Source organism: Aythya marila (assembly GCF_965140915.1).
Source record: "Aythya marila genome assembly, chromosome: 10".
NCBI classification, from domain to species: domain Eukaryota; kingdom Metazoa; phylum Chordata; class Aves; order Anseriformes; family Anatidae; genus Aythya; species Aythya marila.
In genome coordinates, this window is record NC_139051.1 from 17,494,403 (window position 1) to 17,510,883 (window position 16,481).

General features: G+C 34.9%; 1 protein-coding gene across 2 annotated transcripts in view; it reads left to right on the plus strand.

Annotated features, from left to right (window-relative positions):
• SYN2 (synapsin II) overlaps positions 1-16,481 on the plus strand; it is a 180,722-nt gene that overhangs the window by 77,484 nt on the left and 86,757 nt on the right. For both annotated transcript variants that reach the window (XM_082768170.1, XM_082768171.1), the window contains exon 5: positions 12,512-12,601. In XM_082768170.1, the coding sequence (XP_082624296.1) occupies positions 12,512-12,601 (90 nt within the window). The remainder of the gene's footprint in view (positions 1-12,511; positions 12,602-16,481) is intronic.

Below are 16,481 nucleotides of genomic sequence, written 5' to 3' on the forward strand. Positions count from 1 at the left end.
GGCCACCAATTGCACATATTTAAATAAGTGTAAAATGAGGAGTAGTATAGAATTGGTGGAAGGGAAAGTCAGTATGGGTAGGCTACAATTATAAAAGGACTGTGGGATAAAATAAGGGTTAGAATCCAAAATACAATATCTTGTTTTTTTTTTGGTTTTTTTTTTTTTTCCTTAATTTGCTGTACTTCACAGTATCAGGTCTTTGCTTTTATTAGAACCTATAGCACAGCATTTTTTTTCTACTCTGAGGACAGATTCACAACCTACATTAAAAACTGAAGCACCTGCCCAAAATTTTTAGGTAGAACTCTTTTCACATTGTGTCTGCAGACATAGTTTTCTATGTCATTGCCAGTAGGCAGGCAGTATTTAATCTAAGATATATTATCAAAAGATGGGGATGTGAGAAGGTTGCTAGAAACATGGTAAAAATATTTTTAAAATAAAGTCTTAAAGCCCGTGTTTTCTAGTGTTGGGACATATATTATTCCTTCAAATGCAAGTCAAAAGTTCAAAGCACCATATAACTCTCTAAAAATTTAGGATGCTAGCAACTGTGGCAAAGAAAATATTGAATTGAATGTTTGTGGTGAAATGTTTGCATACTGAAATATGTTAATGATTTGGAATTATCACAGTACTCCTGTTATATCACTTCTGTTATAATACTTACCACCTACCTCATGAAAAAATCATGATCCTGGCTTTTGAGATGTATTCTACTTAAATGTTAGTAAGAATTTCAGAAAGATACTTACCTAGTATGGAAGCAAGGCTTTTATAAATAGACACTATTGGTTGCTACTAAGCAAATGCAGAGCTGTGGAAGAAATTTTTAAAGGTCTTTATCTACTTCATTGGAATGTTTCCTTGCATTGTCATGTTGCAAAATCATAGTCATCCCATACTTATGATTAGTGCTGGGGAAATGTTATTTTAAAAAATAGATCCAGTGTATTGGGTTGATTTTTTAAAAAATACTTTTCTTCTGTCCTGCATGCATCCTTTTGCATGTTTCCTGTTAGGGTTTCTGTGAAGTATTCTTGCTTAAATGTTTACATTAAGCGAACCCTGCTCTTGGTTTTTACTTTCAATTGTAAGTATTGGTAGGAGTATAGTAATTCCACAAATTCACTCATACTGTAAAAAATTGGCCAATAAATGGGCTCATACAGTGAGATGGAATTAACTGGTGACGTCAGTAAAGACTCTAACTCTGACATTCTTGTCAGGGACTGTAAGGTTCAATGTCCATATCTGCTATAAAGAGAACATTTTATTACAGTTCAACCTTGACTATGATATACTAATTATGTGCATTACAGTAGCTGGATTGCTGTCTATAGGTTCAGATAGTGGTAAGTGTTTTAACAGTGCAGAGATAACAGAATTGCAGCAATTCTACCGACCACAGTTATATGTTCCAAGTCCAATCTCATTATAGCAGTTCTGTTTCCTTTGCTGCAGAGGAAAAATGTAGTATCATTTGTGGCTGGCTGCAAATCTGTTCTTTTGTTAGCATGCCTTGGGAGGCTACTTAGAAACTGTTGGTTTAGACAGCTTCCAGGATCCACTGATATGTTAATTACTCACTTCTGGTGAAGGAGATGGTACAACCTACAACTTGATAATGGGTCTACAATAAGCTCATTTGTGAGCTTCATGACCTTAGCTTGCTGCCAGGTTGGTGGAAGTCTGTGTTTAACTTGAAATGCTGACTTGATATAATCACAGAGGGGATGTAGAAGCTCACGTTAGCATGCCAAGCTACTGTGTAGTCATAACAGCTTGTGAAGAGAGATCTGTCACTTCATGGATGAGAAACCTGGGTGTTGAGCAGGTTTAGCCTCTAAAGAAGAAAACTTCGTCACATAGTGACAAAGTGCTACATCATTCTCTGGTTCAGCAATGTAGGACATAAAGAAAAAAAAAAAAAAGTGTTTTTTGGTCAATAGCTGGCAGAGTAGAATTAAGACTCAGAAGACAGACTTGTCTGTATTTTAAAGATATCTGAAAGATTCTGGCATTTTTTATGTAGAGTTCCAGATGTGAACCCATCTTGTACTGAAACACCTTCAAAAGATCACTGGGACTTTGCTTCATTGTAGGAATTTTTTGCTATTAAGGATTTCAAATGCCAGAGAAGTATGATAGAACACTCTGTTATGCCAAAAGTGATTTCCTCACTCATCTGCACTCAGTCTGAGGGAAGGCTGATCATGGCTTTTCCACTTATAAAGATCACAATTCTTTTCCACTATTATAAAGATCACAATTCTTCTGTGTGTCTTTTCCTACAGTTTGTGAGTGGATATCTAAGTAGGTTTTTTGCAAGTTAGTTGATTTTTTTTTTTTACCATGCTCCATTTGCCAAGCTTACGTAATGCTGTGCCTACATGTATTGTGTTTTACTTTGTTTCTTTTGCAGATGATTTTCCCCTTATCTGTCTTCCTCTTTCTTGTATTGAACACTTTCTCTGTCCTCACCTTCCTATTTTTTTTTTTTTTTTTTGTTGGAAGGTCTGTTTTGACTGTCCTTTGCTGCTTTCTGATGGTATTATAGCGTGCTAACTTGCCAACTCCCCTAACTTGTTTTCTCCTTCATGTGTTCTGTAAGAAGTTGTCCCCTTGTGCCTTTCCAGCCTTCGAGATATACTTTTATAATCTGAGCAACAGACTGGGGCACTGGCAGGAAAGTTGTAGACACTCTGCAGGGAGGAGCATATAAAAGAAATGAGCTCTGTTCATTCCAGCTTCCTGTTGACAGAAATTATTGAAACTATGCCAATAGGCAGACACAGCCACATAGATGAGTTTCAATATTGTGTCAAAGTATCTTCTGGAGAACGAATAACAGATAAAAATGAATGTGCATAAGAATAAAAGCCTTGAATATCTATTTACTGTAAATCTACTTCTATGAGTGACCCTTAAGTGCTATTTTACATCTGTTTTAGTGAAAGAACATAAAAATTTCCCCAAAAATTGTTGCACTGTAAGAAAATTCTGTGCTCACTAACAAGAGTAAGATATGTACAGTAATGCTGAACAATGGTTTAGAATCTGGTTGTTGTATTTCTCTATATCCCAGAGGGATTTTTTAATTGAAGGTCAGAGCTAAAAAATGTGTCCCTAAAATTGGGTTCAACACAAATTTGGGAAGAAGTTTAGGGATATTAAAATTTAATATCTCTTATACATTATAAATCTTAGAAATGTTCAGACCTGTGCTATACTTAATTTTATATATTTCATGAAATGAAACCCGGAACCAGCACTAAACTTTCTTGTTTCAACCATTCTGGCAAGATTGATCTACCTGATAGAAAATGATGGGGACAGTGGACAGCCAGAATATGGAAATACGTAGATCCCACCCACACTTTTCCTACCTTTACACTTTAGGAAGCTAATACAGCAAAAAAAAAACAGCTCCTTTCTTTCACTTCAGGACTGCAAGTCAGGTGCTGCCCTTCTCTTTCCCAGGCATTGAAGAATTGTTTTTTCAGGCACTAGGCACAATCGTATGACTGGCAAAGTCTGAAGAGCTTCATGTCATAATGTGTGACATCTCCTCAGCAAATTCAATTTACCTATTTGCAAACATTTACACAAAGGGAGGAGGTGTTTTAAAACCATTTTCTGTGTCTCTTATTCATATAAAGGGTATTCCATAGGACAGCCAGAGAACAAACTGTCCACATGTGGTATTCTTCCAGCCCTGATCCAAGCAGAACATTAAATGTAAAAACTGTAGTTTAATTCTCCATCAGCCAATGAAGATTTTGGCCTCTTTGCTCAGTCTGCCAGTTAAAGCAAAACATGTTGATGGATTTGTAGTGCAAGAGCTGAAAGTAAATTCACAAAACTGTGTCAGAAGGAAAGTAAAAGCATTTTAAACTCTTTGGTCAAAAGTAATTTACTAGCAACTTTGAACACTACATTGAAGCAAAGTACATAATTATTTATTTAAATATGTAACAGAAATCTACATACATACACAACAGTGTGATTTCCTCTAGGTACCTACTTATAGAGATATTTAAGTTTATTCCTGCAATAAAAATGGAATATTATGGTCTTGCTTAATTTTGCTTTCCTAAAATAAGTAAGCTCCCTTGAAATTCCTTGAAAACAGCAGAGACCCTTAAATAATGAATATAGTAAAGTGTAGTGGTGATTTGACTTCTGTTCCAAACAGCACGTAACTCTTACAGTTCTGTATTCATCGATCCTTGCCTGAACTATGAAGTACTTTATATATAAACTGAGTATATACTTTTCCCTTTGAGAAGCATTTACTCTCATGAAGTACTATTTTAATGCAGGAGTAGGTTCAGATTTTTTACTTCATTGCTGAATTTTTATGGTAGGTTGTTGTCACTTTGCCCTGCTCTTCTCTGCACTAAAGAGCAGCAGTGGGAGGTCTTGACATCCATTGCAGACTTTCATTGCCTTGAACATTTCCAGTGGCAGAAAATTGAAACAGACTTTTAATCATTTCTTAGCTTATTCTGAAAGAAGCTATGTTTAAATAAAGGTTTTAAAATTAATCTGAAAACCAGGACTGTGAAGCTGGTGTTTGTATCCCTTGTATATCTGCTGTTCCTTGTATAGAGTTGAAATTCAAAAACCCGCTTTTGTTCTTGCTTAAGTCAAATACCAATAATTGAAGACCAGTCTTAATATTTATTTGAAAAGCAAACCTGTGTGATATATTCCCAATTAAAGTACCTTAGATGATAAACTAGCCAAAAACTAGGCAGAGATTATATCTGTTTTTCATATATGGACATGGTCACTCAGGCATGGGGAAAATCTGGGGGCTAGAAGCCCGTTCTTGCAAGGAATTTGTGAGCCATCTGGGAAACTCCCTTCCATTGTGCTGCCTCCCTTGCCACAATCCCCACTCCTTCCTGTTCCCTCCCTCCCTCTACACAAGCATAACTGTCCCACATTATCTTCAAATATTCCACCAGTGCTACTATTGCTATCTGATTTCCTCGTGGTCATTCCTTTATGTTGAGTTTCTATTCTTAGCTCCAGTTCACATCTGAAAGGGATGCAAAGTGGACTTGTTCTCATTGGTTTTACAAAGTCTAGTAACTATGAAACTATTTATAAATTTTTGTGAAGTCTAGAAACTATGAAATAGTTTCTTCTCTAGTTTACTGTTCAAACTGCAACAGAGCATAGCATAGTTTGGATGCTGGCCACCTCAGAGAAGTCCTGTGACTTTATGTGCTGTACTTGAAAGAGATCATGTTTGCCAGTCCTGCCTGGGGGATGGCATTCTATCATTGAGCTTTGTCAAGGGATAATTTGAAAAAAAAGTTTATTGATTTTCCTCATCTTGCTGAGATGCAACAGGAAGCATCTCAGGTCAGGAAAGTCCATGTAAGAAGCCCAATTTGACTGAGTTTGAATTCTGTAAACAAAGTTGTATAACACATGCTTGTGTTTCTCATCTTGAGAAAGAGAAGAAAAAAAAAAAAAAAGTAATTTATATATTTAGGCAGTTTTAAAATGAGGTTTACTTTTTCAACAGTTGCACACATAAATAATGCATTATTTCTGAAAATATCTTCATATCAAGACACCTGAAGACCTGCACAAAATTTAACTACATGAATCCTTATCAATGACATGGGAAAGCTATATATGCAAAACTGAGTTTGCATTACAGAATAGATTTCTTCATATTCTACTGTGAAGTTTCAGTGAATTCAATATTTTATTTTTTTTTTTAAAGTAACTATTTTAACTGGAAAATCTCAGGATCTTAGCATCTTAGGGAAGAAAAACAATCATCATCAACAAAAAAACAACCATACTACACAATAAAACCTTTATTGTAGCAAGACTCAACCCCTTCTGAAAAGTGTTTAAGCATACGCCCAAGTCCTATTAAAATAAACAGGTGCACAAATGTTTCCTTGAACAGGACACTGAACTCGATGTTCCCATTATAGTGGAATCTACTACACATTCTTATTGCTGCCAAGTGCACCCAAGAAAGAGTTCTCATAGCTTTTATTTGAATGACTTAGTTCAATAAAATCTTGTTTATCTCTGTAAATTTTCATTTTAAAATAAAAAGTTCCAGAATGGCTCTTGATCTAGACCTTATGGTATGACTTTTTGCTAATTCTTTTCTAACAAACATGCCTAGATCTGTTTCTGTTTTATGCTCATAGCTATTATTATTTCTTTTTAATCCTCAAGTCTCCTTTAATTCTCACTTTCCTCACTGTTTACACATTTTGTCACCTCTTCTTTCATCAGCCAAGGTGGTTCTTATTGCCAGATGCCTTGCTACCCAACTTTGCAAGCCAAGATGAAATATTTTTCTGTCTGTCAGTGATCCTTTTTCTTTTTTTCTTTCCTTTTTTTTTTTTTTTTTTTTTTTTTTGGTAACATCCTGCTTTTCTAATCGTTGGATAATTTATTTTTTTTCGTCTCGTGGGTGCACTGATAGTTCGTACGTGAGAGCTCTGAAGTTTTTCTAAGGGTGTGAGTTTCTTGTGTGTGTGTCTTGTAGAAATTCCTAATAACTTGTACATCTTGTCAGATGTGAAACTATTCCTGCAGTTATTTGCAGCCATGATTACAACTGGAGAGATGTACTGCTCAGAAGAGAGGTACTCAAACTGTAGAAGAGGTGCAGAAGCCAAATAAATGCCTTCAGAAATTCTGGGTAATGTAGAGTGGAGACACCCAAATGTTTCAGGGAAGGGTCAACACAAACCACGCAGCCTTAACAGCTTCATCTCAGTAGATGCAGACAGACACCCCAGAGGGTAAGGAGGGAGCTGGAGATAAAGGAGCTGAGGAAGTATCAGCTACAGTCAAGGGGGGAGGGAAGGAAGGAAGGAAGTGATACCATTAGTCCCAGAGTGATGGGTCAAGCACCAGGACTCGAAGACAAGATAGTGGGGGAGGGCACCTCAACTTGGTGAGGCAGAGATCATCACCAATGTTTACATGTGAGGCTCGGCTACAAAAGGGTTGGGAAACAACTCATCTGTGTTATAAAATTACTGCTTGAATTGTGATGCGGGTTCCCTATAACTTATCTTTCCATTCATAGTCCAACTGTATTCTTTGGCTTTGAATAGTAATAATGGAAAACTACTGGAGGAACATCAAGTTCTTTTGTCAGTTCCCATCTTTTATGTATTCTGTTAATATGCCCAAACTGATTTGTAGGCAATGTTTCATTGTTACGTTGCCATGTCAAACTTTGAATTCACTTTGAAAGTTTGAATACTTTCATTAAGTTGTCTGTCAGATCCTGCTGACAGAAAGAAGTACTTAAGTTACCGTCAGCAGACTCTTCTCCTTGATTCTTATGTTAAGTATCAAATAGCAAATCAAATGTGGATATACCCGGCCTTCTGGAAAAGTATTCAATGTTTGCTAAATCATAATAGAAGAAATGTTGGCCAGTCATAACAAAGAACCAATATTATGAAGAGCATAAAGAAACGCAGATACTACTTAGGTAATAATTTAAAAAATCAGTACAAGAAAGTATCAACACGAAACTGTAAAAATAAAGCATGGTGAAAAATCTTTGTTAAATTCACTCCCACAGAGTGCATGTGTCAGATATACCCTTCCAGGCACTTCCACACAGTTACTTAATTTATTTTCCCTCTGAAGTGTTTACAAGTGTTTGTTTCTCAGTCTGCTGGCCAACAAGGACCCTGATATGTTTGTACTAGTGATGCTGAGCCTTTTAACTTTTGAATGTCTCTTATGAGGCAATATTTTTTTCCTGGAATGACCAGCCATGTTTCTAAGCCTCAGCCTAAAAATGGTTTTAGAACATTTTTCAAAGTGCTGTGTGAAGGAGGATTAAAAAACAAAGAAAAACCTTCCATGTGTCATTTTCTCTAATAACTTCCTCTAATAGAAATGTAATGTAAATCAGCCTATAATGTAAACCAGCTTGTATTCAAGATTCAAACCCCGCAAGAGATATCTGCATGTCATTATAGGGAAAATGGAGCTTTTCTGTACTGAAAGGGAAAATCCAATTGCAGCAGTCCCATCCATGCTCACATGTAGTGGTGTGTATGTTCAGGCATCGCTTACTCAGGTGTGCAGTTCATAGAGAAATACTAGCAACCTCTACAGCATTTCCTTGGGAAGCTATTTTTCATCAATGCTTAGTCTTACAACAGAATGAGTTAAGATTTTTTGCTCAGGTGGCCAAGAAGGCCAACAGTATCCTGGCTTATAACAGAAATAGTGTGGGAGGGAACTGATTCTCCCTCTGTACTCAGCTCTGGTGAAGATGTTGCTCAAATACTGTGTTAAGTTTTGAGGCACTCACTACAAGAAGGACACTAAAGTGCCACTGGAGAGTGTCCAAAGAACACTGGAAGCTGGAGAAGGGTCTAGAGAACAAATCTTATAAGGGGCAGCCAAGGAACCTGTTTTCTTTTAGCCTTGAGAAAAGAAGGCTTGGGGAGACTTTAACAAGCTCTGTGATTACCTTAAAGGAGGCTATAGCAATGTGGGGATCAGGCTTTTCTCCCAAGCACCAAGGAGGAAATGTCCTTAAGTTGCACCAGGGGAGGTTTAGGTTGGTTATTAGGAAAAACTTCTTCACTGAAAGGGTTGTGAAGTATTGGAACAGGCTGCCCAGGGAAATAGTTGAGTCACCAGCTCTGGAGGTATTCAAAAACGTGTAGATGTAGAGCTTAGTGACATGGCTTAATGGTGGACTTGGCAGTACTAGGGTACAGGTTGGACTAGATGATCTTAGAGGTCTTTTCCAACCTAAACGATTCTATGATTCTAAGTATACAGTAGCATGAAAATTTTATTGTGTCTTAACATTTGATCAACATAGCAACCCAATCTTCAAACTGTCCTGCATCATCTACTTTTAGGTAATACATGCTCACAGAAAACTGGCAGCAATAATGACTATTAATATCATATTAGAAACTTTGAAATTTTATTTTAGTAACTTCACCCACAGGCATTGATATATTTAGTATCATGTTTAATATATTAGGTAAAAGGTAAATTTATCATGAGAATACAGAAGTGTTTACATCTCAGCAAAGTTAAATCTCAAGTAAAAGGATGATTTTTTACAACAGAGGGATTCAAAAAGAGTTCACATAGAAGTTTTCCTGTTTCTCTACTGCTAGAGAATCCCAACTCATCTGGACTTGTGAGTCCAGGGAATTTTGTGATCACTTAAGTGATCATGCAGTATTAGATGGCGGGTTGGAGTTCTTCCACTGTTAGTAGAAATAAGCCTTGTAAAAGGCACAGATAGTGAATACTCGCAATGAAGGAAAATCTCTGACAGAAAAGGTCTTATAATACGTAGCCAAGGGGTACTTCCCTACTAGGCAACAACTGTACAGGCCAATGTGAAGTAGTTTGTTGCATCAATATTTTATTCAGCGTACCAGGAACTGGGACGGACAATGCTATATATCCTTCAATCTGGCAAGAGAGACTAGAAAATTTCTGGAATTAAAAGTAACAAAAAGCACCATCTGGAATAACCTGTTGTAAATATATCTAATTATTTTTAAGGGAAGAGTTTCGCCAGTTTGTTCAGGAAAAAATATGAGCATTTCAGGGATGACATGCTTGCAATTAGGTACATTTTAAACTCATCTAAAGTGATAATTGAAGTAATTACTCAATCTTTAGGAAGTTAACAGAGTGGGTTTTTTATAAGTGTTCACTGATTTGGTACAGTACAATATATGCAGTCAAAGGTATAGTGTTCCATTCTTAGTGTAATGAAACCCCATAAAGCTTTTATATGAAGTCAAAAAGACTAAGCGTTTCACTTCGTTAAAAAGTCACTAAGTCACTAACCATGTTTTTGACTAATTATTTCTTCTTATCTATACCATGCTTAATTGAGAGAAAAAGTGCAGCTGTTCCTATCCTATCCTTTTTTGGAGGCACAATATGCAGGCCAATATGAAAACTTTTAAAATAAGGAGAGTTGAAATTACAAGGAATGCTACAAAATCCAAGTATTATCCTTTAAAAAAAATCTGAAAAGCATAACTATATGTACCTGAGAATCACCCTCCTAGAGATGAAAATAACAAAGTTATTAAATTTGAAAATGAAAAAATATTTCTTTTTATTTTTCCCATAGATGTTGAAAAGTCTCCTGCTGAAACATTAGGCACTATGAAATTGTATTGTTATATAATTGGTAAAAACAACAACAACATCAACAACAAACAGGGTTCTTGGCATACATATGAAATACTTTACTTAGATATTGTGTAGCTCTGCCAGTGTTTTCTATTTCATAAACATCCTGTATCTGAAAACATTCAGCATAGGATTAGATAATAATTCAGTAGCTTATCATCTGAAAAGTTCTTGCTCAGGTAAGGATTTGATGAATCTTACTGTGATTTAAAGGCATAACTTAAAGATAGATTAGTTAGTGCAGTAAAATGATCTTCAAAACATAATAAAAGCAGAACATTAATTGGGTTAACTTAATGTATTCTATACTTTTTCTTTTCTTCTTCTTGGAGAAGGTCTTTAAAAAGTCATATCAGACTTGTTAGGGTAGTTTTCAGCAGACCTTTAAAACCTAGTCTGGATAGAAAAGCAGAAAAGGCGGAGGGTGGTATTCCATTTCCACATATTTGTAAGGCCTGTGTAGCTCCTGAACTGTCCATACAGAGCAGAATTTTCAGAAGTGGTCTTTTGCTTCTGTCTGTGTAACTAATGATTTTTTTTTGGTTCTCTCCTTTACCTCAGGAAATTTAAACCTACTTTTCCAATGTGCAATTTCATAGCTTAATTACTGGATTATAGGGTACTTCAGGCAATATGTTACAGGTGGGTGGTACTATTTTAAGTAAATAGACATTCAGCGGTATTGATCTGAAATAGAGCTTTCTTACCTCTTCAGCAAATGTCATAATCCCCACAGAGTGTCACTTTCTCACTCTTTTGTTTGCTTTCAGTGAAAATGGAAAAAGATCAGGAAAGAATCACAGGAGATTCCATGAATTTTTTAAAGTATTTTAAAGATAGATTTACTACTGAATAGATCTATTTTAACAAGATAGTTTGGTAAAAATCACATATTTCATAGGCAGTATTTCCTTTTGAAATTTTAAATTTGGATCTTGGATAAGAACAGGAGTAAGTTGTCAGGAATTCTGTTCGCAAACCACCTTATTTTGGTAGCTGTGATAATATTTCCTTTCCTTGAGGTCTGTTTTGTACGGTACACTGTCCAGCTAGAAGTTCTTAGGTTTCTGGTGAAAACTACTCATCATTAAGGTATTTTCCACTGGCCTTCAAAATTTAAATATGTGTTTTACCAAACCTAAGTAAACACCACTAAATTAAATAAAATCTCTATGCCAGCTGGATATGCAATGCAAAGCTTTCATCATTTATTTATTTATTTATTTTTTCCGTTTAAATGCTTCTTGCTAGCCCTGTACTCTCAATTACATTAACAGAGTAGGTATTGGATCAAACCATATCATGGACAGAGTTGTATTGTTCTTTGCTTTTTTCCTGTTTGTAACCAGCAAATCCCACTGTTCAAACTGTTGTGCTAATTTGTTTATGTCTCATGTTGGCATAATGACAATTAAACACATCATGGGCATGTACAAGCCAGAGCTTTGGAGTCTTGAAACAATAGTGGTCTTCTGACTGCCAGTAGTCTTGCTCCCTAGAAAAATCATTTGCTAAGCTGTGATTTCAAGTGTGACTTGGTTTTTAAACTGCTATAACAGAAGAGTTGATCAGTTCACTAAAGAGGACAGCCCTTGAATACATTCCTATTTTAAAAAAGATTGTGTCTTTGTGTTTAGATGTTGCTTTGCTTTCTGTGTTTTTACTACTTTCTACATTATAGATAGCGAGGATATGTGTTGGGGAAAAAGACCAGAAAGATGAAATGTTAATAAAATGTTAGTAAAACTGCCAATAACCTAACTATTTAAATTATTAACATTGTTGACTGGAGGCAGTGATAGAATGGTTATGTGGCTATGGCACGTGGCTGGAGCCTCAGAAATCAAGTCTTGATTTCTCTTCATCTTGTCTGTTTCCCAATTTTGCAAAATAGCATTTCAATGTCGGTAAGATGCCAGAGGCTAAATTAATGTGGAATATATCTTATCTTAAGATTGAAGATGGTAGAAATGCAGTGTTATAATGGTTTTATCACAAAATCAGCTTAAAATATGGAAAATATGATGTATCTGAAAATCAGTATTCCGATTTATTGTATTTTCTGTCAGTGTGAGGATTGACTCTTAGAAGTATTGCTGTTTGTTTTTTTATATGTCGTAGCTTGGGTGAATTAAAAAGATGTGTATGAGAGAGAGAGGGAGAGAGAAGTGTACAATGTTTAAGTGTATTTTATGCTAATTATTGAACATGGAAAAGAAGCAACACAACAGCATGAGAACATTTCAGTAGAATGTGATTTCTCTCCTAAGATTTTGTTTTGTTTTCCCTTGTTTTACAGTTTGCCCAGCTGGTGTCTGTCTACAAATCTCTAGGTCCAGAGAAGTTCCCTTTAATTGAGCAAACGTTCTATCCAAATCATAAGGAAATGGTACGTGCAAATACCAATACTAAATTAACTTAATGTCTCTGTAAAATAGGAACTGTAAACACACATGACCTATTTCTTCCCTTTACTGTGCATTAAAAATAAATAAATAAATGTTGGAAGCTTTTAGAGGGGTGAGACTTGGTGACCACTTGAAAACATTTTGGTGGTTAACTGGAAGATTTTCCTATTTGAAGGTAGTCATTTTCAGCTAATCAGCTTCAGATAAATATTAAAGAGATTAAATGGTTATAAAGACACACAACAACTGTTAACGTGCAAGGGGAACTTTTATGGTTTGTTTCAAACCAATTCTTTATGTTATGTTTCAAGTGTCTATTATCTGTGTTGATGATGTACCTGTAACTGAGGAACTTCATCTAAAATCAGGGTGTTTATGATTTGTATCTTCTTCATATACCTGAGCTGACATAATTTGATTCGCAGTCTTTTATACATATAAATGTAGTCATGAAAGTGGCACTCATAATCCTCACTTACTTTATTTTTTCTTAGAACAAAATTATTCTAGAGATTTTAGGTCTAAGTGAACACCTTTATCCTCAATAGTTTTTGAAGACACATAGGAATAGGGTGCATCACTGTCACTGTTTTCCCAGAACTGTTCCTGAGCGTGTAAATAACATAGTTTTCTACTTATAGATGAACATACAACTGTGATTATATCTGTGCCTGCGTATGCAGGATATACACGAACCAAAAAAGACATCATTTCTTACACTGCACACGTTTTTTTCTTTCTTATGCTTTCTAAACAGAAATTCTTTCCTGAGTATATATTTTTTTCAAAGGGAAATATTTTCAGCACTGAGAAACTAGAAGGAGTTTATTTGCTGATTAAATAAACAAGTATAAAGACATCAATTATTTTTAGTGGATAATCCTGATCTTGCCATTCCACATCTATCACACAGCTGTGATTAAAGTGCATCAATTACTATTGCAACATCATGATAAAATACATTATTTGTTTATTTAAGGTCCCCAAGGTGTAATTGCTGTGTGTCTGTCTTGAGACTGACTAACACTTCATTGTTGTAGGTGCATCTAAGGCTTTCCAAGTTCTCTTCCTTGTTCCCTTTAGACTATAAACTCACAGAATTTACTCTCCTTTTGTCACATATGACACTTAGGAAAAGAGCTATCACCACAGGTACATATTTAGAACGTTTGCTACATAGACATTTTGGAGAGCCAAAGGAGAATGGTTATTTATCTGGAGCAGCAGAGCTAAGTATTGGATAACCAATACTTTGGGAAGATGTTTTTGTTAATGGATTTGTCAGGAAAATATACAACTTTATAAAATTTATATTTTTCTAATGCAAAAGAAGAATTTTATGCCTTGGGGATTCTTTGGAACAGGTGGAGCAGAATTACAACTTTTGTTTTTCAATACGTTTTTTCTAAATAATAGTGAGTTTTATATCTGTTTCCCTGAGAATGGCCAAGATTAAAGCTGTTTCATATTTTTCTGCACAAAATATATTGTTTTTCATTATTTTATCAGCTACTAGTCACTATTTTATTGAAAAAGTGGGCTTTTTAATGCATTTCTAAATTGTAATACATAGAACAAGGAAAATTTCCTATAATTTGGACCAAGAATTTCTGTTTGAGATTGAAATTTTTATGTAGTATCATCATTTCTAGAGAAAAGTTCTTTCAAGATCTACCTGTTAAATTGCAAACTACTGTCTTGAACAACTCGTTGAACAGAAATTCAGTAATAGAACACAAACAAGAAAATGTCTGTATGAGTTTATATGGCACATTTTGCTTGTTAACATAATATAAGAAATATTTGAGTGTTTTTCCCCCTCCTCCCTTATTTTTTTTTTTTGTTGTTCTACATTGCTTATTAATGTCTGAACTGATTTGTCTTTTGTTTGAACTTTTGAATGCTAGTATTCTCCATGTCTGAGATAAAGATGTATATATATTTGCATATTTCTACTCAGTGAATGTTACATCTAGAGAAACTAATCCCTATGTCAGTATTGCATTGCCATACATTGTTCAAAGGTGCTGTAACATCTGATTGTGTTGAAGCTCATTCATATGATTTTTCCTTCTGATGAAATTCTCAGGGAACTTTATGACTTGAAAAATAATCAGGCAGCTTGGTATCAGATAGCATTTTAATTGAATTTCCAGAATGGGTGGTAAGATTATTTCAATATCAGTTTTATTAGTTGATGAATTGAAATAATATACTACTTAAGTTTAATTTATTTTTTTTTTAACACCATTGACTAGCCTCTTTTGCATTTACTCTTACAGAATTTGTTTTTTACCTTTTAATTTTTTGTAGTTCCTCTTGTGCTCATACATTCATGTATTTTCCCCCAAATTGTAACCTATGTAACTCTCCCTTTCATCCAGTGCAAACCACTTGGGGGCAGGGGAGAAAGCAGGGAAAAACTGCAAATCTCTGTGAACTGAGTTTTCACCAAGCATGCCAGTGGTTCTTCTACTTCTTTTGCTTCTTTCATACTCTGGTGATCATTTGTACTGAGTCTTTAGAAGGCAATAAAAGGTAAATAAACAAAGATGCCATTCTTTTGTGTAAAACTGTAGCTGCTTTAATGAAACACTTTTTGAAACAGAAACATTCATCTCAGACTGATTCAAACTATATAAAATGGTGTAAGGCTTTTGAACTCATTGCTGGTTGAGTCATATTACAGCTTTTCCCTCAGTAATTTCCCTTTATTTCACTACATTCCCACCTCCTATGTTCTTTCATGAAAGAAAATATATATTTTTTTCAATAAAATTGTCGGGCAATATTAATTAAAATTTAACTGGAACATGTAAGGAAAAAAACAGCAATATTAAAGCATTTTATTTTTTTTCCATTCACCTGTACAGTCTCCATTCTCCAATCCTTTTCTCTACTCTTATCATAAGTCACTATTTTAATATTAAAATCAAGGGTTGTACCAGGCCGTATTTCTTCTCTGACCTCACATACAGTTTCAGGAAGTAGAAATAAAATGTTAAAGTAACCTGCTGTTACTAATGTATTGGTGCCACTGCAGTAAAAAATCTTGATAGGAAAAAAAAAGAAAACATAATCAGAAAGCTGCAATCTATTTCATAATCCTTAGCAGTGCTGAATCTCAGGGAAAATAAAAAGTCATTCTGAGGGTTTATTTTTTTAACGCTTTTCTTGCCATATTTATTGTTAAGAAAAACAAAAAAAACCCACATCTTTTTACCATCTGTTATGGGGAGTTTGGCCAGATTTTTGTTCAGACAGAAGTCAAACTGGACAGCCAATAATTCTGAAACACCTCATATTGGATACTTTATGGCAGGTCAAATATAAAATGTTTAAAAAACTAATTATAGCATATAATTCATATTACAGTTTTAAATAATTAAGAAAACATTTATTTTTACAATGTATATAAAGAAGGCAATGAGATTTGGTTTAGTTATGTTTAAGGTCTATTCACTATAAAACAGAAATAGAAACATCTATGTTGAGTTGAAAACCAGAAAATATCTGTTTGCTGCAGAGTGCTATTCAAACTGCACCATTACATCAAAATGGAATTGGAAACACATGCTACACTGTACATGTAATGAATATTAATTAGCCATGTGCTTAATTCAGACCTTGTATGGTTATTAGGCTCTTGCAGGCTCATCTAGGAATTGTTTTGGTTTCACATGAGGAAATTGTCTGGTTTTTAAATATATTTATAAGCTGGTAATATAAATGCACAGCCCTTAGGACTAGTAATTAGCACTGCCAATATTGTCTTTGTGATATGAATTCCTTTTTGGAAGAAAAGTCGCCTACATATTTCATATAGGAACAAGTAATTGTATGTGTATATATATTTTATGT